Source organism: Heloderma suspectum, chromosome 2, assembly GCF_057233095.1.
Source record: "Heloderma suspectum isolate Gila_16-S chromosome 2, 16-S_ref, whole genome shotgun sequence".
Classification (NCBI taxonomy): domain Eukaryota; kingdom Metazoa; phylum Chordata; class Lepidosauria; order Squamata; family Helodermatidae; genus Heloderma; species Heloderma suspectum.
Window position 1 is genome coordinate 172,711,134 of NC_139459.1, and position 26,000 is coordinate 172,737,133.

The 26,000-nt window shown below is 47.0% G+C and overlaps 2 protein-coding genes across 15 annotated transcripts in view; one reads left to right on the top strand and one right to left on the bottom strand.

The window, feature by feature from the left end:
- Positions 1–1,487, top strand: part of LOC146353278 (uncharacterized) — a 32,296-nt gene extending 30,809 nt beyond the window's left edge. For all 10 annotated transcript variants that reach the window (XM_084836110.1, XM_084836108.1, XM_084836109.1 and 7 more), the window contains one exon: positions 531–1,487. In XM_084836110.1, the coding sequence (XP_084692236.1) occupies positions 531–596 (66 nt within the window). In that variant the 3' untranslated portion in view covers positions 597–1,487. The remainder of the gene's footprint in view (positions 1–530) is intronic.
- On the bottom strand, positions 831–19,416 carry GNL3L (G protein nucleolar 3 like). Of its 5 annotated transcripts, none has more exons than XM_084836101.1 (16): positions 19,313–19,416; positions 18,465–18,574; positions 18,316–18,353; positions 15,821–15,922; positions 15,508–15,624; positions 14,053–14,136; positions 13,761–13,896; positions 11,765–11,868; positions 10,762–10,906; positions 9,530–9,617; positions 7,646–7,823; positions 6,082–6,224; positions 5,744–5,880; positions 4,485–4,624; positions 2,475–2,646; positions 831–1,734 (listed from the first exon to the last, which is right to left on the bottom strand). In XM_084836101.1, exons 2-16 carry the CDS (start codon positions 18,475–18,477, stop codon positions 1,667–1,669), a joined length of 1,665 nt encoding a protein of 554 aa, XP_084692227.1. In that variant the 5' UTR covers positions 18,478–18,574; positions 19,313–19,416; the 3' UTR covers positions 831–1,666. The 5 variants fall into 5 exon arrangements, 4 of the variants coding, with proteins under 4 accessions (XP_084692227.1, XP_084692229.1, XP_084692226.1 ...); XR_014788027.1 differs by having other exon boundaries at positions 1,036–1,734; positions 4,294–4,624; XM_084836103.1 differs by lacking the exon at positions 18,316–18,353.
- Between the last annotated feature and the right edge of the window lie 6,584 nt (positions 19,417–26,000).

A 26,000-nucleotide genomic window follows, 5' to 3' on the forward strand; every position in this document is an offset into this window, starting at 1 on the left:
ATTTGGCTTCTAGCATGGAATCCCAGTGCATTTCTGAGGAACTAAGGTCTTGTGGCATGTGTTCAAAGCGAAGTCCTGACCCCTGCCGAGACTCTGAAGCACTTGAAGAGTCTTCTGAGTACTCAGGTTTGGTTTGAGTGTGAGGTGCTTCCCTCCCCCCCCAATAAAAGAAAGGAAGCAGTGCTGGGATCTAATGGATCTTCCTCCTTGTCTTACATCACATGATTATTCTACAGTAGGAACAAACCTTGTCTGAGGGACAGTACTCTTTTAAGCATATCTGTGCTATTAATAAAATCAAATTGAACCTTTTGTTCCTGTAAATGACAAAGTGTGTAATGGATACAATTCTGCCCACAATGCACTTGAAGTAATGTGGCTTTTTTTGCTTTCAAAATCCTGTTTATTGTCTTATAATATATTAATGGTCCAAAGGCAGGACCGTTAACCAAAGTTCACGTGCTCAGAAGGGAAGAGTAATATGTTGGAACATTATTTACTCCAAGCCAAATCTCACTTGTCTGTTGTAGGCTTTACAATACAATCTTCGGAGCCGGCGGTCCCTAGGAGCTCCTTGCACTCCGATCTGTCACTGAAGCTCAGCCTGCTCAGCCCCAGATGCAAATGAGAAGACTCCAGGGATATCTCAACACACACCTGTACAGCTGACTTTGGGAAATCTCTTGCATGGGGCTTCTGTCTTGGTAATCCAGGAGTTTTAGTCACAGGCAGGGCAGAAATAACCTTCCCTGTCTGAAGGAGCAAATGAACAGGGAGCTAGGACTCTTCAGTTTCCTCATTCAGAAAGGGATATTCTTTTGGACAGAGTATATGTGTTTTAGTGCAATGCTGTAACCCAAAGTGGGTCTAAAATGCCAAGACCGAGGATGTTGTTTACTGGTCCTTAAGTACAAGAGTGCTCATCTCCGCAAGGTACTAAGCTTCCTGACAGGCAATGGCATGTAAACAACTAATATTATGCACTGTAGTCCAGATGTCCCCCTTTCATTCCCCACCTGCTTTTTTAAAGACCCAGTTCATCTTGATTTTTCTCTTCATGGCTGGCAAGGAAGCTGTTCAAGATGAGTTTCTGGCACCAGGTCTTTCTCTACCATTTGTACCCCAGTGCAGAAGGATTACGCCATTTTATCCCCTCCCTAATTCTCTGCAGTAGCCTTCCTGCTAGAGTGGAGCTTTGACTGGTAGCATTGGTGCGTCTCTCCTGAGCCTCCATTTCAGGAGGGGGATCCTCAGGTTGTTACATGTATTGCCTGCCCCTTTAGGAGAGAAGAACCGTCCAAGCTGCACCTTCATTCAAGGAGCTACAGTAGTCCAAAAACAACCGTGGAGATGAACTGGAATGAGGCTTTGCATATCTGGAGTTAATCTGCTGAGCCAAACCTGAGACAAGGGTAGCTCAACAATACTTTTATTTGCACACAGTCTCCAATTTTTAAGCTGTTCAATAAAAAGTTTCTTAGAGAAGCAACTCTGGGTTTTGCATAGGCATCAGGCCATCAGTTGCCGCCACGATGCATGTGGATGATGGGACCCAAAGAGTCCCCTCCTGCTGCTAATGGCCGTGGGGGGGGGGAGGGGGACCTTCCCGAGGTAGATAAAATGAAGTCCCAGTACTCATCTTCTTTCACACCATTCAGTACTTTCCTTAGTCGTCTGACAAGCTGAAATTCATGGCTGCTGTCAATGTCGCAGAGAGCTTCGTGGCAATTTTCTCTGCAGAGAACGGGAAGACAAATGGGGTTAGGTAAGAGGCTGCTGGAGGTAAGAGAGCGGGAGCCCCAGCTCGGGGGGGGGGGGGCATTCTAACCAAGGCCAGGCAGTTCTCATTAATAGGAAAAGGCAGCGATGGGAAGCAGGCAGACTAGAAATGGCCTCTTGTTATGGAATTGAACATAGCCCTTCTGCATTTCAAGGGGAGGGGGGAATGAACTGTCCAAGACAGGTTTGGCATCACCCTTTTTAGCTGCATGGTGGGAACAAATGAGAGCGGTAGATGAGGGTGGTGGACACCATCCAGTTGGAAGGACATCCAGGGAAGGGTTCTTGAGGCCTGGTTACTATTAAGAAAGAAAGGAATGGTGATGCTTGGTAGCGGTGGAGATAAAGTGTCGTCTCTGCCACAAAAATGTTGCACTGGGGGATTCCTAAGGTCTGCCCAGGGCTACCACCTAAGGAGCAACAAAGGGCTAGATTTGCATGCTGTTCCCTCCACAGGCGGAGAAGTGAATGAATTAACCAGGAAAAGCTAGTGTTCAAATAATGTGGGTTCTTTCCCTATTCTTTTTCTCGCTTTTTCCCAGGAGGAAGAGTGAGTGCGCATGCGTGTGTGTGTGTGTGTTGGGGGACAGCATGACCTTAGGATTGCTTTTGATCTCCCAGCACGGGCACGGCATCATCTGAGCCAGCCTTCGTTGACTCGCATGAGAAAAGTTCCCACTTTGGACAAGCCTTACCTGCCCGCTTCTGGCGTTTTTTGCGCCGCTTGCTTGCTGCTCGCAAGCCCTGCCCCTGGTGCAGAGGGTCTAAGGCAGAGATCTCGCCCAAGTCGGGAGCCCTCGGCACAGTCTTCTCTGCTTCCGCAAGGGTCTTGCTCTTGGCTTTCAGCTCAACAGTCACTGGGCCAAACTAGGGAGGGCAAGAGAAAGCGACCTCATTAAAATGTTGAATTGCTTTAAAATGAGCAAAAGGGAAGCTGGCACAGTGGCAAGCCCTGCCGCCTTTCCATAGAATCTTTAATGCAAGGATTCCACCCTCCTATGGCTGGCTCAAGCTGGACTTAGCTGCAATGCATCCATTCAATCTGGAGCTCAGCCATGACTTACTTATTGTAGCCTCAACTGCACTACCGTATTTGACTACTCTTAAAGGGTAAATAATCTTGACCAGGACTGTGTGCACAGAATGTGGTACTTGGTGCAAAAGTCAGCATTCTCATCCTGCTTGCTTTCATTTAAAAAGAACCAGCAGGTTTCTAGCCCTGTTGATTGTAAAGAAATGTTCAGACATAGATGTGAAAGCTCAAGATTTCCAGCCATCAGCATGGTGAAACTAACTTGTTCTACAAACTAATGGCAGAGCTATAGAATCAGATCTGGCAAAGAAGCTTAAGTAGTATCATTTATACAGGTTGGAGGACCCACATTTTCTTGGTGCAGAATTTTGATATTTCAGCGTATACAGCCATGTATGGACATAACAGCTGCTGCTGTTGTATTTTATTATTACTTTATTATTTTACTACTATTTTACTACTCTCATATTTATATTCCACTTTTCCTTTAAGCTCATGGTGACATACGTGGTTCGTGTCCTCCCCTTTTATCCTCACAACAGCCCTGTGAGGTAGGTTAGGCTGAGAGGTGGTGACTGTCCCAACCTTACCTAGTGAGCTCCATGGGCGAGTGAGGATTTGAACTTGGGTCTCTCCAGCTATCATCAGACCCTCCACCACACTGGCTTTCTGTTTGCCTGGATATCAGCCAATGGAGTTGCTGGATAACCCTTCTAATTCTGCCAAGAACTTTGAGCCAGTTAGTGTGAGAAAATCGAATCAATACAGGCAAATATTGGCAGCTATAAGTGTGTGGCTGGCCGCACCCATGTCTCACGCTAGATCCAGGGCCCAAGGCAGTGCATAGAGGATTCTTATTCTCAAACTGGAGTATGACTGAGCCTTAGCCCTGACCACCCATTGAGTTTCAAAGATGAACTCAGATCTCCCTTCTCGAAGTCCAACACTCCATCAACTAAACCAAGGCTTGCAAAGTTCCCTAGCGCAATGGCATCTCTTTTGTCCTTCACCTTGTTTGAAGAGTGTTAAATCTAGAAGGCAAGGATTCAACAAGGGAATCCTGTCTTTCCAGGCAGCTTCTCTCTGGTGTTAGCTGCCAGTTCTGTTCCTAATTGATATGGGGAAGGAGTCTCTCTCCCTCTCTAGGCAGTTCAGTCTTCCAGTTTGCCCCCGTTGTTGGCCAAAACTAAACAGAGCCCGAGTGTTTTCTAGAATGTGACATCCCACTACAGTAAACCACAGGCCTGTGAACTTGGCTATCTTACAGTTACAGGATTGATTGGAAAAATGGCAGGGGGATCCTGAAAATAGTGTATTTATGACTGCAGGACATCAAGCAGTAGAACCCCACAGTTCCCACCAAGCCCCCTTCTCTAGCTGCCCCAAATTTCATCAGTCTTTAACCTCCACTTATAAATCTCTCTCCACAACACCGCTTGTTTTTCTGTTCTTCTCACCAATGCTTCGAATGCCAGACTCACTGTTCTGAATTCCTCAAGAAAGTGCTGTCTCCAAGTCCCAAGTTGCTTCCAAATTTAACCTGAATGACAACACGCGTTCTTTGAAAGTGGCAAACTGCATCCGGGAGCCTGGGGACTTGACAAAATAGCCCTGCAAGAAAAGCCACAGCCAGTATCTTGGACATTTGGGTCACGTGCACGTCTGTGCATACCTCCACATTCCCATCTTCCTCCATCTTAGTCTCTTCTTGCTCTTCACAGCAGAGTCCTTCCTCCTGGTCCATCCTGACTTCTGCCCCGCTGGTGAGGCCAGAACCCTCCAGGGTGATGCCAGCAGGGCCAGAGTGCAAGTCTGCAAGAGATAAACACTGCGTAGAGTTCCTGAAACATTTCAAAGGAGCAGAGCCCCTTTGCTGGCTTTGCTGCTGCATAGTAGCCCTTGTACTGCAGGGTGGGGGAAGAGGGAGACGAGAGCAAGAACTTGTCAGGAATGCTGGGAGTTTTCAGATTCAAAATCAAGCTTCTGGATGGACTTTTATTGCCTCTACAGGTAAAAAAGGTATTAATTGCCATTGCCCACAAATAAGCCAGCTGTACCTCCATGTGCAGCACCAGTGGGACAACTAATGCAAATGTGAAGATTTGAAAATCTGCTGTCAAACTTGCAAAAATGAGAAAATCTGGTGGTAGGAAGGAGATGCTGATATTAATAGTGAGCTAAACCATGTGTGTGCAGGGGGTGGGGGGAATGGGTCGAGAATGAGTTTTGTCAAAATGTTCATTTGCCTAGGAGCCTCTACTGGCAGGGAATTTCCTCCCTATGACACCTCTTCCAGCAGCAACAGACAGGTCACACCCTGGCCTATTACAAGGGGATTGTGAGTGAAGGCACTGAAGGAGGAATAGGTAGCCAGTATCATCTTTAAAAGAGGCATTCCCCTCTGTGAATAAGAATGCCTCTTCTAAGGTGATGTCTCACACAAAGTTTTTGTAAGCCAGGAATGGGGAACATGTGGCCATCCAGCAGTTGCTGGACTCCAACTCCTATAATCTTTCACAATGGGCTATGCTGATGGGATCTGTAGTCTAACAATAAATATCTGGAGGGCCCACACTTTCCCCAGGCCTGTTGCAAGGGAAAGACACCTTCTACAACTACAGTATGAGGTCTGTGTAGAATTTCAGAAGAGGAATTACTATGACCAGTGGGCTCTTGATTTGCTATTGGAGGTGATGCTTTTCCTGTGCCTTCATCAGTTCCTTCTTGAGAGGCAGCGAAGGCACATATAACCAAAGAGAGAGAGAACAGCTGTGGGGAGGAGGACTAGCCTCTTGTGGGCTTATGGAGGGCAGCTAAAGGAAGGGAATACAGTTCTTGGCAGCATGCAGCTTGTAGCAGAGGGAGAGCCGTTTTGGAACAATCTGAAGAAGAATGATGGTGTCCCTCTATCCGCTTGATCAAGCCACTTACGTGCCAAAGCCTTCTCATTCTCTTGCTCCAGAGCCTCAAAATCAAAGGCCTTGCCCATCTCTGCCACGATCTCAGCACTGATGTGCATGGGGAGCATGTGCGTCTCAGGTGGGTGGGTGAAATAGCTGATTTTCCCACTAATGGAGACAGAGTGAAACACTGAAATAGACTCAGCCTTTCTAAGGAAAAGCTACCCCCCATCCACACTTCCCTCAGATCCATTTTTTTCTTTCCTGAACCACCTCTGCTCACTTGAGACTGGATTAGTACAAAGGGAAACCAGCCTCTGCAAGAGACAAGCTCAAGAATCTTTGTGCTTTATAACATCTTCCACTCACCTTGTCCAGTCGCTTAGCACTGCTTTGGCTGCTTTCTCACAGTCTGGCATCCCTCCTTTCTTCAGCTTGCCCTGCCGCCTGGCCAAATGAGCCAGAAACTCTGTGGTGTCCTGAAAATCTGGCACACCATAGTGCTGCATGATCTAGGGGGGAGGGGGACAAGAGACAAGAGCTGATTATAATCTTTTACTCAATTGTCTAATTAGCAGTACACCTATTCCCACTTCCAAGTGATCTGATGAATGGCTGCAAAGGAACAGGGATGAGGGACAAGCATTGGGGACTTACTTCCTTATGATACCCCCCTCCCCAAGTGTTCCCTCCAGCATTCTCAGCAGCCACAATGTTGTTAGCTAGCTAGGCAAATCTATTGGCATACATGAATAACCACTTACAACCAAACTATTACCTCTTCATCACTTTTTAAGCAGCATGCTTAATGTTAATAGAGCTTAATAGAGCTGCAATGTTTAATTGATTTAATAAACTTGATTCATCAATGAAGGCTGCAATCCCATGCCCACTTACCTGGGAATAAGTCCTATTGATGCTTTGACTTGAGTTCCTGCACTGAGCTGGGGGTTGGACTCGACAGTCTTATCGGCCCCTTCCAACCCTACTATTCTATGATTCTATGAACTCACTGGAGCTTATTTCTAAGTAGATACCCAAAAACATGGTAAAAGTTGTTGATAGATGAAAAGGGCATCCCCAATTCACAAGTTAGAAGATTGCTTTTCATGTAAGCACTTTCAAAAGCCACAGCCAGCTCATGCTATCTTGGGCTTACCCTTCTCTCTTTCAAAATACCTACTCAGGTGCGTGTGTGTCTGTGTGCATGTGCATATCATCATCAGTTGTTGGTAACTACTATTATTCATATGCAGATTTAATAAGTTAAAACTTGTGATCAATTGGCTAAGATTCTGAGACAAGAAAATCTGCATAAAGCTACATATGAATGAAACAATAATTCTGAAGAAAACATATCTTGTCATTAGGTGATGCACACATGTGTCGCCATAAGAGGCAGCCCCTCCTGTGTGAGAAAGGGGGATTGCACCTTCCACATAGTTTGCGTTAGCGCTTGTATTAAAAAAAAGTTGCGCGTGCTCTCCCTCCCTCTCTCTCTCACACACACACACACAAACACACACACACACGTACGTACGTTCATGCGTACATAAAGACTGTTGCCCAAAAAATCAGGTGCAGTTGTCAAGTACACCAGTTACCACATATGTTTTAAGATTCCAAAAGAATAAACACGTTAATCTGTTGCAGCAAAAGCAACAAAGGATCCTGTAGCATCTTAAAAGACTAATAAGTTCACTTACAAATAAGCTGGCCAATGGTCTTAAATTGTTATAAGTTGCGTCTAAACACACGGAGGCTACTATCACTAAAATGGATTAGATTTGCCACTCCAAAAGTCCGCCCACCCACCAATCCTGCTGAAGCCCACCATAAGCCTTTGAAAGAAGTCAGGATTTTTGACTCTCTACATAACTGTCTGGTTCACCATTGCAGCAATGTCCTCCCACCCAGCTGTGAGCACATCCACCTGCTGCTTGTTGCATCGTTTTAAGATGGCCTCCACTGGGCTCACAGGGTCAACCAGCTGCTCTATCTTGATGCAGTTTCGTAGGATCATGGTGGCATCCGAGGTCGGAGAAGCCACAACTATGCCTGGACAGTCCAGGAGTTTTATGTGCTTGTCCAGATGCACCTCTTGTAGGCACCTAAAAGAGGAGGGTAAGGAATGTGAGAAAAAAGGGGGGGGAGTAACATTTTCCAATACCAGCCCCTCCACTTGTCAGGATAATCTACTAAAGCCCTGCACTGAATTCCTTCATGTCTGGAAGCTAGAAAATCGGGAACAAGGAGCAGAGCTTTTAGATCTATTTTACCACATTTCCATCCTCCCTTCCTCCAACAAGCTCAAGCATAGGGTCCCCTCACCATTTTTTCCTCATGACAACTCTGTGAGATAGGTTAGACTGAGAGATAGCATCTCCCCATGGCTTGTGATTATGTGAATCCAGGTCTCTTTCTCCAAAGTCCAACACTCTGTCCTCAACTATCCTGTGGCTGAGATGTAGGCCCAATGCTGTAGAATAAGGGTGACGAACCTTTTTCGGCCCAAGGGCTGAATTGGTTTTGGGCAAACACATTGGGGCCCCATGCTAGCAGTGAGCGGGGCCCCTCCCAAAGTGAGTGGAATTGCCCCAATGTCATTGGCCAGACCCCATTTGCTCACAAACACAATCACCCCTCTCCCATTGCAATCAGGCTTTTAAAAAAATCAGGTGCCAATGGAGGTTTCTTAAAAGCCTCCTTGCAGAGTGTGCTTTGGGGGGGGGGGGTGTTTAGCCTTGTGGAGGGAAGGGTTAGACCTTCCCTCTCCAGCACTAACATCCCCCCCCCCCACATGAGGCTTTAAAAAGCCTCCATTGGCATCAGTGTGGGAAGGAGAAATCTCTTATCGCTGATTGGAGATAAGCCATCAGGGAAGCTGGTGGGGCGGATCGGGACCTCCCACAGTCCTCTTTCCTGCTGTAGAACCATCTCCCAAAGGTGGCTCATCTGTCTGTAGCTCTCCCAGCCTTGGGGAGGGGGAGGCAAACAGTGCAAAGCTTATTTAGTCAATAGAGCTTTTGAGGTAGGCTGGTCAATAGCTCTGACTTTTGAAATAGACTCATGTGGTCTATCTGGTGTTTAGAATTTTTAGCTACTGTATTTTAACCATTTAATGGTTTTGAGATTATTTTTTGTGTTTGGGGTTGTAGAATTATTGTAAGTATGCAAATTATGCCTCTGATAGTGACAGGAGCATATAGCTATAGCCATTGACAGCCTTCTCCATGAATTTGTCCAATCCCCTTTTAAAGCCATCCAAATTGGTTGTCATCACTCTATGTTGTGGTAGCCAATTCCACAGTTTAACTAGGTAATTCTGTGTGAAGAATTTCCCTTTATCCATCCAGAATGCCCCACCAATCAGCTTCATGGGATGACCCCAGGTTCTAGTTTTATGAGAGAGGAAGGAATCATAGAATAGTAGGTTTGGAAGGAGCCTATAAGACCATCAAGTCCAACCCTGCTGAGGTGCCTTGCTCCATCAGTCACAGTTCATCATCTGCCACTTATCTGGTTGGTCAGCCTTTCCTTTCCATACCAGCACCTGAAATCCACCAAGTTTTGAAGATGCAAGACCTCATAATTCTCATTTGTAGCCACTAACCCAGCCACACTATTCTGTGGCTGTACCTCTAAGTTGTTCAGGGAAAAGAGCCCCCCAAATCCTAAGCTTTCTCCAAGACAGTCCCTGTAATTTGTTCTGGGCTTGCAAGTTCAGGTGGAGACCCCAGAACCAAAGCTTCAGGGAGAAGAGCCCCAAGGCTGTTTGACTGCCTCCTACAGCATGCACAGAAGGACCGCTACATACTTGGTGACGCCAGGAGTGGCCCCAACGTTGCAGGCCCGGCTCCTCTTCAAGCTGTTGATCAAGCTGCTCTTGCCAACATTTGGGAAGCCTGCAGATCAGGGATGTAGAAAAGGGCACCTCCTCAGCCAAAGCAGCTGCCATCTGGTGACCATGCCCCCTCAAGATCAACCCTACATATCTGAGTAGCCTGTGCAGGCTTCTGCCCTCCAGCTCTCCATTGCAAATGATGTAGTGCAGCAAAGAAAGATGCAGCTGCCTGGAAGCCCCGGCCACCTTTTCCCCTTGACTGAATGACAGGCAGGAGCCAAAATAAAGGCTTCCAGGGATCATGGCTAGCAGCAGCAATTGGCAGGATCCTGGCTTAGTAGGCTAATCACGCTCTGGTGAGTGCACACCCATGGCCTTGCGGCCTGGACACAGCATTGTTTACTTCAGGGGTGCAGAACCTCTTTCAGGCTGAGGGCCAAATTCCATTTTGGAGATGCTGGGGGGGGCTGCATTCTAGTGGTTGGAGAGGCCAAAATGCCTGCATATTTTAGCTTAAAATTTGCCGCCAGTAACAAAGCCTTAGGAGAGGCATGCCAGCCTTTTAGCACGTGAGGAAAAACTGCACAAAAGCTGGAAAACTACCAAAACAATAGGTAGTTGGGGGAAAAGGGGTGGGGGCAGGGCAAGGGAAACCCCAAGCAGGCCAGAGCGGGACACCTTTCTTTGGCTGGATCTGAGTTCAGCTGCCTCCTGGCTTACACTCTCTCTGGAGGTAGAGGAAGGAGCAGAGGATTTTGGCAAAGGCCTAAAACTGGCAGAAGGAGATAAAGACCTTGCTACACTGGACAGATAGTTGCTAAGTTTCTATCCACTCGGCCCTCACAGAAGAGGATTCAAGTCTGCCTTGCCAGGTCACCTGGACTTCTGAGACAGAGATCCAACATTTACAACAAAGCCAGGAAAGACATCAATATGCTTACGTTCTACCCCAGCCACCCCAACCTGATGCATTCCAGATATTTTGGACTTCAACTCCCACCAGCCCCAGCCAGCATGGCCAATGGTCAGGGATGCTGGGAGTTGTAGTTCAAAACATCTGGAGGGTACCAGATTGGGGAAGGCTGTTCTATCCCACTTTGGACAGGAGATGAAGCGATTACTGAAAGACCTTCTAGGCAATGGGGCAGGCTTCAGAAAGTTCCCCACCCCTCCCCAGACCCCTCAAAGAAGGGCAAACTGCTTACCCACAACCCCGACACTGATGGATGTCCTGACATCCTGATTCCGGCAGTAGTTGGCCAGCACCTTCATGAGGCAGTCCGCCCCGACACAGGCTCCACTGCTGAGCAGGTCTCCTGATGCCTGGGTTACTGGGACACGGCTTTGTTGCTGGAGGAGAAGCTGGGATTGTTAGTAAATGTGCCCCTGGAGCAGCACTAATCTTCTGTGCAAGCCTTCCCTATGTCATGGCTGGAGGGGGGGATCCTGGGAGTTTAGTTCAAGGCACTTGGAGGGCACCAGGCTGGGGAATGCTGCTCTTGGTCAGGGTGCCACAGCCCTGCAGAACACACAAACTGGGGAATGCTTTTTGGAACCCTGCGTCGTTTCTTTTACTCCTCTGAACCCATCACTCCTACCCACAAAAGGAAAGGCTCTTGCTCTTATCATTTGGGGATCACTGAATGGATTCCCCCAGGCCAAATCCATCCCCCTGAAAGGAGCCCCCTGGCCCCTTCCTACGCTTGCCAACTTTTGAGGTGAAAGTAATTTGGAGAAAGTGGAATTTGTAGCAATAGTCCTTGCTGACAGGCCACTTTAAGGGGAGGGGGCTGAAGGGCTGGACCATGACCCCTCCCATTCTAACCCAGGGGTGTCAAAGCTCTTTCAGCCTGAGGGCCATTCCAGTGGTGGGCAGGGCCAAAGGCAAAGGTGTGGGGCTAAAACACCAGCATATTGTAGCTTATAGCTCTTCCTGCCAGCAACTAAGCCTTGGGAGGGGCATTTCAACCTTTTAGAATAGGGGAAAAACTGCACAAAAGCCAGGAAACCACCAAACAATTGGTGGCTAGGAGAAAAGGGGCCACCTAGGCAACCCCAAAGGGCCAGACCAGGACCCCAGGAAGGCCGGACGTAGCCCCCAGGCCTGGGGTTCCACACCCCTTTAACCTCAGAATGGCCTTCAAGGAAAACTAATTGCCGACCACAGCTGTAACTTATTGGCCCCACTGCAATCCCTGCACCACATACCAGGTTTTTGCTCTGCTGCTGAGTGGAGGCTTTAAAGGCCACTGTAGGGAATTCATTCCTCAGGTACTTCAGCCACTTTGCTACGATCTCTTTAGACACCAGATCTGGGTCAGGCACAGAAGGGCAGAATTAAGGATTCCTCCCAGCACAAGCCTGAATACAGAACCCTCACAAGGCCTCATTAGGGCCACACATGTTCTTTGTGACCAAGGGCTCACTGGGCAAGTTGTGGTTCCAAATGGCTGTGTGTGTTTTACCAGTGTCATCTACTTCAAGCTTTGCAGGTGCAGCAGCCACAAAAGCCCAAACAATGCCATCCCCACCTCCCACACCCAAGATGAATCCAAGGATAACAGCATCCTTCTAGTTCTGTAGTCACAATTGCTAATATGGACTAGCATCCCTGCTTCGCTCAGAATCATCCATTGAAAAGCTAGATAGAAAGGCAGGGCAAAAATCTGCTTCTTCACCATCATTTAACCACCCTAATTACACTGAACAAACAAGCAAGTACATCCTGTGTATGTCAGGAATAACTGGCAGAAACCAGCAGATCTACTAGGGTTGCTAGTCAACACGTGAAGTCTAGTATCTGGTATAGGACCTGGCATTCTGAGGATCTCAGTTTTCATCATCTTTTTTAAAGCATGTTTCTAGCTCCCCTGATTAAACAAAACATTTGAAAATATATCAGCTCAATCTTTCTATATATCTTAGGGTAACTAACCTTATTTGATGCTGCACCTTGTGGTATTAATTTTTGTGAACTGCCCAGAGAGCTTCAGCTATTGAGGAGTATAGAGGTTAAATAAATAAATAAATCAACAAACAAACCTGTGAGGATGAGCACCCTAGCAATGACCTCCTCCATGGCTGTTCTCGTTGCCCTTCACGTGTTAAATGTGAATTTTTGCAAGGTGGGTAAACTTTTCTACCTTTGTGGCCTCCCTGTGCAATTGGGAACTTTGGAAAATCTCCTCAGTGCAGAAGTTTGCCCTTCACACCTGGAGGGCAAGAACCGCAACACAGGGAGTTGGAACTAGCTCCTCTGCACCTGTCATTTATGCTCACATATAGAGCATCTGCATAGGGCTTATGTCTACAGAAGACTGAGAAACACCCATTCTCTCTCCCGCCCCCCCAGTGTTCCAAGTTTTATTGCATCAACTGGGGTACTTTTCCAGCCCCTCACTGACTCTCCCCACTTCCGCTACTTGACCTCTGCCTACCCCAAAGCTTGACAAGAAGCTGAAAGTTATCTGCATGCACGCATCTTGAAATCGCAATAGAATTATGGAGAAATAAACCAATGTAGTTCTCAACTGCTTCTCGTGAGTACCTTCCCTGGGCTTACCTTGTGCAGGATTTGGATTTGGGGAGAGAAGCACAGACCCTGAGTATAGTACAGCAGCATATTGGAAACACTTGCTGAAACACTGGATATGTCAGGGGTGTCAAACCTCTTTCACCTGATGGGCAATTGCAATTTCAGAGATGCTCTCAGGGCTGCATTCCAGTGAGGTGGGGAGCAAAAATACCAGCATATTGTACTTTAAGGGTGCAATCCTATGCATGTTTAGACACAAAGAAGTCCTACAATTCCCAGCATTCCCCAGCCAGCATGGCTGGCTGGGGAATGCTAAGAGTTGTAGGGCTCTTTTCTGTCTAAACATGCATAGGACTGTACCTTAAAGCTCTTACTACCAGCAACTGAGCCTCAGAGGAGGCATTTCAACCTTTTAGAACGGGCAAAACCCAGCACAAAACCTGGGAAACCACCAAATAATCGGCGGTCGGGGGAATGCGTGGGGCCATTTGGGGAATCCCAGACAGCCAAGATTTGGCCCGCAGGGCTGAAGTTCAACACCCCTGGGATCTGAGAACGTCTTACATTCTCATACCCTCAACTCACAAGAGAAGATAAGAATCACAGCATACCAGCACCAGACCTCATGTCCTCCCTGGAGAACCCAGGACCACTGGCCGTCACCCTTACCTATTTTATTTAGCACCAGGACCAGTCTTTTGTCTGCTCCAGCCTGCAGCACCGCCTGTTCAACCTGGGGGCAGCGGCAACCTTGGGGATCCCGAGCATCGAGGACTTCCAGGATCACGTCAGCCGCTTCAATCACCTAAAGAGAAGGACGACTGAGAGGGTATTTCATCCAACACCCGGCCCAGCCTCACTGGACAGAGGAACAGCCGTGCATCCCACCCACAGCATGGTGGAAGACCAGACCCATCCTTCACCTTGTGAAGTGTGAGGCCTCTCCCCATTTCCCACTGACCTTCCTGAACTCCCTGTAATAGGCCTTGCAGGAGCTATCTTTCTCCAGCAGGACATGTTTCGCCAGTTGCTTCAGATCCATCTCCTGTGGTGTGGGGAAAACAAGTCGATATATGCAGCACACCCATACAGCGAAAGACAAAAATCCCACTAAGGGAGGAGGAGGAGGACTGGTCTGCATGGTGGGTAGTACAGAAAGCTAGCCATAGTTACAGAGCCTGGTTTAATGGTACAGTCATGCAGCAATGTAGGTGCTACGGTCTTTGCCCAGGGACTTTTGACCTGTGTTGGCTGTTGCAAGGATAGATGAGAGAAGGCTCATAAGGCACTTTGTTGACTAATCCTATACACCAGGCATGGGGAACATGGGGCCCTCCATATGTAGTTGAATGGCAACCTCCCTCATCCCTCACCATTAGCTGTGCTGGCTGGGGCTGATGGGAACTGCAGTCCAACAACATCTGGAGGGTCACACATTTTCCATCCCTGCTATACACACAGTCAGTGGGATGGTCTTCTGATTAGACATGCATATGTTTGCACTGCAGGAGGTTCCGTATGAAATGTTGAGCCTAAATCCATCACAGAGTTAACTTGCTTAAGCCTGCTGAAACCAATGGACTTAGGCAAGCTGCTCAATTGCCCCCATCTGACTCCTCCCACCACGGGGAGCGGCTAAACAAACCAGGAGGCCTCTGCCTGTGGTTTCTTTAGTGTTGCATCCAAACAGGGATCCCTGGTGCCCGGAATTATAAGCCAGGGTTTGTTCTTGGCTTATAATTCCAGCGTGTCAGACAGGACAGGCATAATGTGTCCAGCTGCATAAGTTTGCTTGCAGCCTTTGCTATATCGACGTAAGGGCTATTCCCATCCATGCAAAGCGGTGTACATTTGCTAGTCTATAAGACAAGAGGCTGTCAGCACCACAGCTCCAAGACCAAGAAACCTAGACACCTGACACTAAGCATGCATACGAAGAGGTGCACCCAGGGGGTTATTTGAAAATGCATTAATAGTAGTTCTAATGTGTCCTTGCATTTGGAGCCTGCAGTACTGTCTTCAATCACTAGGTGGCAGACTTCTGTAAGCAGTGCATAGCTTTGCCATCCACACAGCTTGAAGCCAGTGGGGAGCAGTCCAAGGGACAGAGTTATCCGGCTGCCCCGGTGAGCCAGTCCCTCGCAAGGGAATGGCATGAACAGACCCCTTCCTCAAGAGACCGTAGGGGTGCACCGCGGCAGGGCAGCAACTGTGGCTTCACTCAAACGGGGTGGGCACAATGTGTCCAACTTTGACAGCTGCAGAACTCACTGAAGGCTTCGCTGTCTCAAACTAAGGGCTATTCCCACCCATGCAAAGCCTGTTCTGTTCACTAGCATGCTATAAATGGCTATATGAGCACATCAGGGAAGTTGCAGTACACACGTTAAGACAATCTCAGCAACAGCTTCATTACCTTCTGCTCAAAATGCTGCTGCCTGCGCAAGGCATCCTTCTGCAGCCCTTCCAGGCTCCGGAAGCGGCTGATTTCCTTCTGCCGAGCCATGTGTTGCCGTTCCTGCAGTTCTGTAACCTGATTGAGGGATGCAGGATCTTAACCTACAGGGGGCACCACCAGCCCCATGGGAAAGATGCCCTCTTCTGATCCTCCAAAACATGGAACCAGCTTGTGGCATCCCATGCCCCTGATGCTAAGGGGAGAAATGTATCCCCAAAGCCAGCCCTGACTCCATTTTCCCCATGCAGCTTTTCACACTCCTTAGTCTCACCCGTTTCTGTTTTAGTGCTGCTTCCTTTTTGACAAGTTCTTTAAAATGCGACAGCTGAGGCACCCCTGGGTCCTTTTTCCCATGCGGCTTTGCATCCCTTTTCTATAAAAGCCAAAGCAGACACAGCAATAAAGGAAATGAAGCAGACCTGGCATGAGACGTAAAGCTACAGAGCTAGGGTGGGCAACCTTTTCCCCCACAAGGATCGCATGGGCACTGCACACATGCACACCCTTCCCCCTCACCCCCCCCCTCAAGCACACACGCACGCACTTTCCCCACACCCAGATACACATACACTTGACTCTCATGCTTCTCCTCTGCCCCCATCTCGGCATGTGGGGATTCAAAGGTTTAGAGCACAGACAGGGAATGTGGCCCACACATGAATAAACAGCGAGTGCAGTGAGCAAGGAATCCTAATGTGAAAAATGATTCATTCATTATATTTCTATACCGCCCCATAGCTGAAGCTCTCTGGGCGGTTCACAAAAATTAAAAACCATTAAAATACATTATATAAAACATAAAAACCATTTACATAACATAAAGCAAATAACACACACAACAACAACATATATCTAAAACAATTTCAAGCAATTGGCCAGAGACAATCAAGACGCTCACTATACTCTGCCTGAGAGAAAAGGGCAGTTTTAATGATATTATGACACGAGGGTTTCCATTCATTTCCTATGTCGAGGCACTTCAAACTTTTGATAACATTCCAACAAAATACAGTTGCCTATATTTTTCTGATTATTATGCACAACCACACAAAATGGCATACACTTGCACACGCTTCTTTCATACATTGTAGAACTTGCATTTTACTTTTCATTAGAAATTGAGCTCCTACTTAGATTTATAATTAGTGAATTCCTTTGTTTCTTTAGTGATTGTGATTTATTATGCACATTCTTCTTTTGTTGCCTTTATTTTGTTAACCATGTTTCAAAATTAAATAAAAGTTCATAAAAAAAAAGGAACGTGTGGCCCTCCAAATGCTGTTGGACTGCAACTCCCATCAGCCCTCAGCACTGTCTATGCTGGCTACGGCTGATGGGAAATGCAGTCCAACAACATCTGAGGAGCCAAGCATCCCCCACCCTTTGGAAATGGGACCCTGCTGGTGATACCCAGCATAACACTGGCTTTTAAAGACACTCCTCCCCAGCTGAGAGAGATTGCCCTCCTGCCAGCATGCAAAAAAGCTGTCTGATGGCCTGGGAGGAGAAGGCGCACAATTCTTCCAATGTGACTTCCTCCCCATTGGCAGTGGAGTATTTGGTGGTGGCAGGGGAAGTTGGACACCCATGTGCACGGCCTTTATTTATATATTATATTATATTATGCACTGCCCAAGAGCCAAAGCTTTCCAGGCAGTTCACAAAACGAAACCTAAAGCCATAAAACACAAACACAACATAACACATCATATTAAAAACCTAAGAAGTTGCGCTATAGAAATTCATCTCAGTTTCATAGCAAATTAAAATTGCTCTCTTTCACTGGAACCCCTTTCAGCAGGACGGCCAAATTCAATTTCAGAGAAGCTCTTGGGAGTCACATTCCAGTGGTGGGCAGCGCCAAAGGCAAAGGAGGCAGAGCCAAAATTACAAAGAAATACCAGCCCATTTGAGCTTAATGCTCTTACTGCCAGTACATAAGCCTTAGGAGAGGCATTTCAACCTTTTACAATGGGGAAACAATTGCACAGAAGCCAGGAAACCACCAAAAAATTGGAGGTCAGGGGAAAAGGGGCACTGCTTTCTGAGGAACCCTGGGGGGCTGGGCTGGACTGGGATATCAGGAGGGTCAGATTTGGCTCCCGGGCCTGCAGTTCCTCGTGTAGTGGCAAGAGTGTCGGACTAGGAGCTGGGAGATCTGGGTTCTAGTCCCCACTCGGCCATGGAAGCTCACTGGGTGACTTTGGGCCAGTCACACACTCTCAGCCCAACCCACCTCACAGGGTTCTTGTTGTGAGGATAAAATGGAGAGGAAGAGGATAATGTAAGCCGCCTTGGGTTCCTTGCAAGAGGAAAAAAGGCGGGATATAAATGCAATAAATAAATAAATAAACAAACCAGTTGACACTACAGTCAGTGGCTCCATTCCTTTTGCCCCTCAGAGCCCAGAATACCATAATTCCCTCCCAATTCCCAACCCGCTCTGTCTTTCCCTGCAGAGTCAACATTCCCTTAATGCTTCCCCATCTGCAAACAGGACTCTGGATTTTAACTTGTTTGCAGTTTACACTCTCTAAGCTCCACCTCTTCTTTTGACCTACCACCATCTGACTTCTGCCCTCTGCCCTCACTCAAATTTCGGGCAATCATCTCCCTGCATGATCCAAAGGTCCCTACTTGTACTTCTTGCCTTCAATGCAATTCTTTCGACTCAACTCCCTCCATGCCCCCCCCCTCAATCTGACTTTTCCAAAAGCATTTAAGAACAGCAGTAAACAGCTGGTACTGCTGCCAGCCCCTGCTCACCTTGCCATGTTTGGGTCTCTTCCCAGATTTTTTCTGCTCTGCCAAAGGGAAGGGAGGAGGGAAAACAGAAAGGTGAACACCATTTTACATCTGGAATTTCAACCAGATTGGAACCAGCGTTTGACCCATAAACCAAGCAGAAGACTTACTGTGCCGGGTCATGGTGTCAAAAGCAGGGAGAGAGGCTGGGGTGGCCAACGCTAGATTCAGCGGCCACTAGGGACACTTCTAAACGACTCCCTTTTCTGATTAACAATGTCTGGAAAAGAAAGAAATGGTCCCAGCCCCATTTCAAAACCAAAGATCTCAGCATAGGGGTGACAGAAGAGGAACCCCATGTTCTGTTCTTACTGGAGTAGGAATAGCAAAACAAGGCTGAGCACAGAATAGGTCACAGTCTTCCCCAACCTAATGCCCTCTAGATGCGTTGGGCCACAACTCCCAGCATTCCTGACCATTGGCCGGGATGGCTGGGGCTGATGGAAGTTGTAGTCTAACACACCTGGAGGGCCCTAAGTTGGGGAAGGCTGGTATACCACAGCAAGACACACAAGCTTCCTTGATCCCTGAGGGAGGCATGGAAAGAACTTACTTAAAAACCACACACAGGGCAGGGTGGGGGGCGTAACCTCTTCTCTTATCTCCCAGAAAGGGGTCTCAGGGCCAACTGGTACAAGGAGCAGCAGGCCCAAGTGGTCCTTTCCCCCACCCCGACCCCCACCCCGGATTGTGCCATTTCAACCCGCGGGTGGGGATCGCATGTTTGAATACCTCCACCCACCCAGGAACGTCAGAGAGAAGGATCTATTTTCACCTTCTTCGCTAAATGTTTTTTTAACGGGTTCTCCTCCCCACCTCCAGGTAAAGCTTTACCACTCGATTCTGCTAATTGCATAAAACTGGTCTTAAGAAACCACCCCGATCATAGACATAAACCACCATCCCCGCCCGCATATGGTCCCCTGTTCATGACAGCGTCGCCCCCGATCCCTCTTACCCAGCTAAGAAGTTCCACTTCCAGGCCAGGGGCAGCTTTTGCCAACACACGCGGCTTCCTGACCCGCGACACATGGGCCCGCTGCGCGTGCTCGAAGGGGCGGGGCTACGTCCGTGCGCGCGCGCCCTCCCGGAACGTACGGCTCGCCTGTCTTCTCTTAGCGCCTCCCTTTTGTTGCTGAGCTTCCTCGGAAGTGGGTTTGGTTTTCATGGGATCCGAAACAAAGCAAACGGGGGTGAAGGAAGGGAAGGAGCGGGGAGAACTGTATGCGAAGACAGGGAGAGCTTGACCGACGTACTTGCGTGTGTGATTGCATGGTATTAGAAATATTTAGGTTTCAGATGCGTGAAGCACTGCTAGGGCTTTGCCCAGTCCGCAGGGGAGAGAGAGGGAGAAAATACACAGACACAAGGGAAACGGCTTGGTTTGCAAAACTGCATGCAGGCGAGGGATCTGTGCTGCTTTTTTTTTACCCAGCAGTCAGACATGGTGGGACTTGGAATGCAGGAATAATTCTTCCCAAGGTGGTAGCCATCCCACATTGCAGCTCCGCAGTAATGAATGCAAATCTGCAAGGTGTGTGATTTAAATCGCCCGGAGGAAACGATTATCTATTTATTTTTAATTGGGCTGGCAGTCTGCAGGCAAGAATGGATCGCAGAACTGCCTTCACAGAAAGCTGCTTGATCTGTATAGGACTAGCCACAGTGCTTGTTGTATGGGATGGGGAAACAGCATAAAATAGTTGCAGAAAATGAATGTTGTTATCCTGCAGGCAAAGGATGAAACACAGGATCAGAGAATACAAGAAAAGGGCAATGGAGAAATTTGAGATTTTCTTCATACCACACAAGTTGTGGAAAAGAGGAGGCAAGAGACATAGCTCAACCCCCATAAATCTCAGGGCTGAATATATTCTGGCCCAAGACCTTTTCTGGTCTGAATAAAGACAACCTGTATGTTATCCAGGCCAGTCCTGTTCTGCAGTCAACTACATGAACAAAGGCAAGGGGAACATGAGATACTCAGGCCTACAGCCAGCCTAAAAGTTATGGGCCCCACCCAAAAAGTCAGGAGGAAGCTCATCTGCTTTGCAGCCCTTTTAAAGACAAAACTAAGCTTTTTAAATTATTTGCTTGTTAAAAACAAATTAGGGGGGGCAGGCCCAATTTAGCCCACCCTTCACTTCTGCAATGGCAGTTGAGGAAATAAGCCCACTGTTTCTGTACTGTTCGCACAGAAATCTGGTCACTTTTTGGCAGGCGCCCTGTGCCTTTAAAGCACAATGAGTCCTGTCTCACTAACTTTTTAGAGTACTTTGAGAGTGGATGCTTCCAGACAAGGCTTTTACTGTGCAATTGCCCTGTCTTATTCACGGATTTTTACAGGAGGTCCAGACATTGCTGTCTTCCATTTGTAACCCGTGTTTTCCCATCACTTATTCCATCTTTTTTCTTTCCAGAAAATACCTTTTAAGGGGGGAAAAAAAGATGGAAGCTGCATAATGCCTTTTGAAAGTTAGCAGTAGGAGCCCTCCATCTAGAAGCACTCTTAGGGTGCAAACATATGCATGTTTAGACAGAAAAGAAGTCCTACAACTTCCAGGATGCCCCAGCCAGCCCTGCTAACTAAGGCATGGTGGGAGTTGTAGGAGTTTTTCTGTCTAAACATGCATAGGATTGCACCTATTAGTCAACAAGTATGTGGATAGGGGTGACCCGATAGACCAGAGGCATTAAACCTCAGGCCTGGGGACCAAATCTGGCCAACTCCAGGGGTCCCCGGATAGCCACACACCCTCCCCCACATCACCAGGTGGTTCCCACTCCCCACCCCCACCCCAGTACTCTATGATTTGATAGTTTCCCAGCTTTTGTACAATTTCTTCCCCATTCTAAAAGGTTGAAATGCCTCTCCTAAGGCTTAAGTTTTTGTCAGTAACAGCTTTAACCTAAAATATAGTGGTATTTTGGTCCAACTCTCAGCTTCACTAAATTACATTTGGCTCTCAGGCTGAAAGAAATTCAACACTGTGTGGCAGAAATTGTTTACTTGGACTTTCCAAAGGTTTTTGACAAAATCCGTCACTAACATCTCCTGTGTCAATTTAGCAGTCATGGGATGGGAGGGTGGGTCATCTTGTGGACTGGCAAGTGGCTAAAGAGCAAAAAGGAGAGAGTGGGAAGAAATGGTCAGTCCTTGTCATGAAGTGATGTAAACCAGGGGTCCCCAATGTGGTGTTCGCAGGCACCTCCAATGGGGTCCACGAGTGGGTTCCCAGTGTGGTGCCACCTGGTACCCCAATTTTTTGTTTTCTATTTTTTTTAAATATATGTACATGGATTTGTATGAAATGCATACAGCTTTCTAGCAATTATACATAGGCTTTGACAAAAGTGGACCAAATATCCCAATAAGTATCCATTTGAAGTTGGTGTCTATATGCCACCCATTCAAATACTGAAAGCATTGTAAGGTCATTGTGTTGTAGGAAGTGAGTGTTTATCCTTCCAATGTTGTGATATTAGTCTTTTAGTTGTCAGACAAACGCAGATAATCCATTTATGCTGACCATTTGTTAATTTCTATAAAGCAGGTCAATAATTTAAAAGAGCGTGTACATTAGTGAATATTAAAGACTGTTCCAGTACAAAATTTATCTGTGATATAATCTTCTCCCTGCAAAAAGAAGCAACTACTGGACATTGCCAAAACATATATTTAAAAGTAGCATTAGCTGTATTGCACCACCAGTAATTAGCTGAATTAGACAACCCCTTATTAAAGAGATGTTGCGGTGTCCAATAGACATGAAACAAAAGTTTTTGCTGAATAAGATGTAGCCTAAGATCCATAGAGGAAACAGGTAGACGCCAAAGTGGCAATCCACTGATTAGGCATTTTGTGGTGGTACCCACAGCAGTTTCACAACTTCCCAGATATCCCACAGGTCCAAAAACAACTGTTGATGTAAATAGTGGGGTGCCCCAAGGACCTGTATTGGGACTGGTGCTTTTTAAGTTATTCATAAATGATCTGGAGTTAGAACTGAGCAATGAGGAGGCCAAATTTGCTGACAAACCAAATTATTCAGGGAGGTTTTAAAAAAAAAATTGCCAAGAGCTCTAAAAGCATCTCTCCAGGCTGTGGGAGTCGGCATCAAAATGACAAGTGCAGTTAACAATGCAGATGGGGCAATCCCCCCACCCCCACCACTTCATATATACGTTGCTGGAGTCTGAGCTGGCAGTGACTGAGCAGGAAAGGGATCCATTAAGGGACTCTGCCAGAAGGAAAATGTTGGCAACCCTATACACATAATCATATGCCCCCGTTTTATTTAAGCATTTGCTGGATCTTCCAAGTTCAGTGAAAACATGCTGAAGTATCTCAAGTTCTCTTCAGTAATACTTTTCTCCTTCTCAATCATCCCTCCTAACGGCTTTCAGAGAAAAAGACCCCTGTGAGAAGAATCAGCCCTAGAAATAAAAGCCTAGTCATGTACTGCCCTGGGCTTCTGGCTGCTGACTGAAAGCGGCCAGATGCAGTGCAGACAGGAGCGCTTCTACACTATCTCTATGGCGCCCTGCTGCTCCATTTGCCTGCCATTAGTAGTTACCACGGCATGTGGCTGTGCCTAATGAGTGGCCAGCCGGTGTTACTGGAGAGTCCCATTGATGTGTGAGTAACCGTAGCTTTACTTCTCACTATAGAAGCGAAGTTCATAGTTCCAAAGGAGAAATACCTGCCTTCTTTCTGGTGAACGGAGGCATCCTGGGAAGGAGTGGGTCAGGTTGGTATTCTCATGGATGTGGTTCTGCTCTAATTCTCTTTCACTGAGGAGATAAAGTGATATAAATGAAAGTCTGGGCATCTGGCACGCCTGGTTTGCACCTTCCCAGTGCTGAATCATGAGCAGGTGATTCTAGCCAATGTCAGATAGTTCAGCTTCATACCACGCTAGCCTTCCCCAAACTGGTGTCTTCCAGATGACTGGACCACAGTCCCCATCATCCCCAGTGGGCTGGGGGTGATGGGCATTGTGTCCACCACACCTGGAGGCAGGGGCATCACTAAAAAGATTTGGGGTTCAGCCCCACAGGACACATCTGCCTAAAACCTGCATATGCTAATCTATATACACAAATGTAGAAATAATCGCTAGGATTTCATTAAATTTCACAGAAGGCAAAGACAGCCAATTAATTTCTCATCCAATATCAAATAAAATTAATTCTTCAATTAATTTTCACCCTGCTCCAGATCATCTCAACCCAATGGAAAACTTTTTTTTCTACGCTTAATTGCCATACAGGGAATTTGAGGGGGGCGGGGGAGTTGCTGCATGCAAGAAAGGGAGAGTTGACTCTTCCCAGCTGCAATCCACCTTGCAAATGGCCCCTTGTGTGGCAATTAAACTGAGGGGGATAAACCTCCATTGGCACCAATGCACACTAGGCTGCACTAGGCTCATTTTGCTCTGATCTTCCCAGAAGCCCAGCACAAAGTGAGAACATTATGCCTCCTCTCCCAGATGCTAAGCTTAAGGGGCAGGATGTCCTTCCACTGTGCTGAGCTCATGGGGAGGCTGAAGCAATACAAGAGCCTTGGACTGCTTGAAATATTCCCCCCGTCCCCAAATTACCTGCAGTGAGCAAAGGAGTGGGAGAGGATATGGGATCTTGCTTGTCATGAGGGTCTGCTGTTGTGGGGTGGGGGACGACAAAGGACTGGATGATTGTGGCAAAAATGGTTTCATTAAAGCACTCAATCAGTTTGTGGTACCATCCCTCAGCAAAGATGGGGGAGCATTAATGAGCCTTACCTGAGGATCCCCATTATCTTGGGAGTTGGCCCTGACTTTCATGTGGTGTGCAATTCAGAAACAGTTAACTGGATTTGTTCCAGTGAAATCTAGAGGATTTGAGCTTATTTAACAGTGTGCTGGATTTCTGAGCTTGCATCCGTGTGTAAAAATTGCTCCAGGAACAGAACCTAGGTTCCATTCAACAAGATTTCAAAACCCAGATATGTAATCTTGCTTGCTGCATTGAGCTGAGTGCATGTGCTGTACCATTTGGAATCCAAAACTGTCTATGTAAGGATATGACTCAGAATAGTTTGAGGGAAAAAATAGAATGCGAAAGAATAATCAGACTGCCAATTGAAAAGCTCAGATTAACTGCCAGAAGTGCATTTATGTGTAGGCTTATAGATGGGAATAACTCAAAAGAGAATAAAGGGGTCTTTGCAAGACCACAAAATTGGTACATAACAGCTTTCTTTGCTCTGGGTTACAGAGAGAGTTGCCAGATGCGGGTTGTTTTAATGGCTGCTGTCCCATGTTATTCCAGCACATCACAGCCTCGTAGGCCAAAATGGGAGCCCCTTCAAAATGTTGCCATTCCAAGAATTCTATGAGACTGCTTCAAGTCCCCCTTTTTTTTTTGTAAGTGCTATTGCATATCTCACGTGCACATTAACCACAAACTTGAAAATAAGCGTCCCATGCTAAATTACCTTCTCAGTCAAAAAGTGTACACTCATTACTCCTTATATTAGTAACATGGGATGCCTGTATGTGGATACCCTGAGAGCCCAAATATGAATGGTAGAGGCCCCCTGGCCTTGCTGAAGGATAGCAGGGGCAATCCACCTCTCCCCTAAGCTGCAAAAGGTGGTCACATACAAATGGCCACTATGTGGCCCTGGAGTAGCCCCAGCCTGGGCCCATGGGAGAGGTGGGAAATGAAAGCCAGTGTTATTTAGTGGTCAGTGGTGTGGCCACTGATGAATCACCATAAAAGAGTAAATTCATCACCAAAAAAGAGGACAATGGTTTGCATAATATTTGCATATATGTATAGATGCACATTTCAAGGCTGAATATTATCACCCTGCTTATTTAACTTATATGCAGAGTACATCATGAGAAATGCCGGGTTGGATGAATCAGAGGTCGGAATTAAGATTGCTGGGAGAATTATCAACAACCTCCGATATGCAGACGATACCACCCTAATGGCAGAAAGCGAAGAGGATCTCAAGAGCCTCTTGTTGAGGGTGAAATTATAATTAAAATAGAAATTCAGTACATCTCTCCATATTGGGGGAGACTGTGACCCATATTTCTGCCTGTTCAACCTGCAGTCCAAGCGCTAATGGTTGATGGGCAACAGTTCTGATGGTTCATTAACTTTTAACTGGAATTGGTCAGGAGAGCCCTTCAAGTCATCCTCTGTTTGAATCGTCCTTCAAATAGAGGACTGTCCTCTGCAAAAGAAGATAGCTGGCCACCTTAGGACCAGGCAGATCTAAGTTCAAATACCTGCTCAGCCATGATGCTCAGTGGGTGACCTTGGGCTAGTCAACATTTCTCATCTAACCTACCTCACAGCATTGTTGTGATGATAAAATGGGAGAGGGAATGTATGCTGCTTTGAGCTCCTTAGAGGAGGGGCAGGATAAAAATGTGTTGGGTAGGAGTCTTTGGGCAGGAAGATCCTTGGTCATCTCACCTACTGGTTCCCTGCAAAAGGTTTGTCTTTTTGCCACTGAAAAGATTAGCGGGGAGTGGGGAGGATTGGGCTCCCAGGAACTGTTTGAGATTTCCATTTGAAAGCCAAGGACCTGAAACCCAGGAATTCTGATTCCTTCCTTCTGGGCTGTACATCCACAGTGCTCTAAC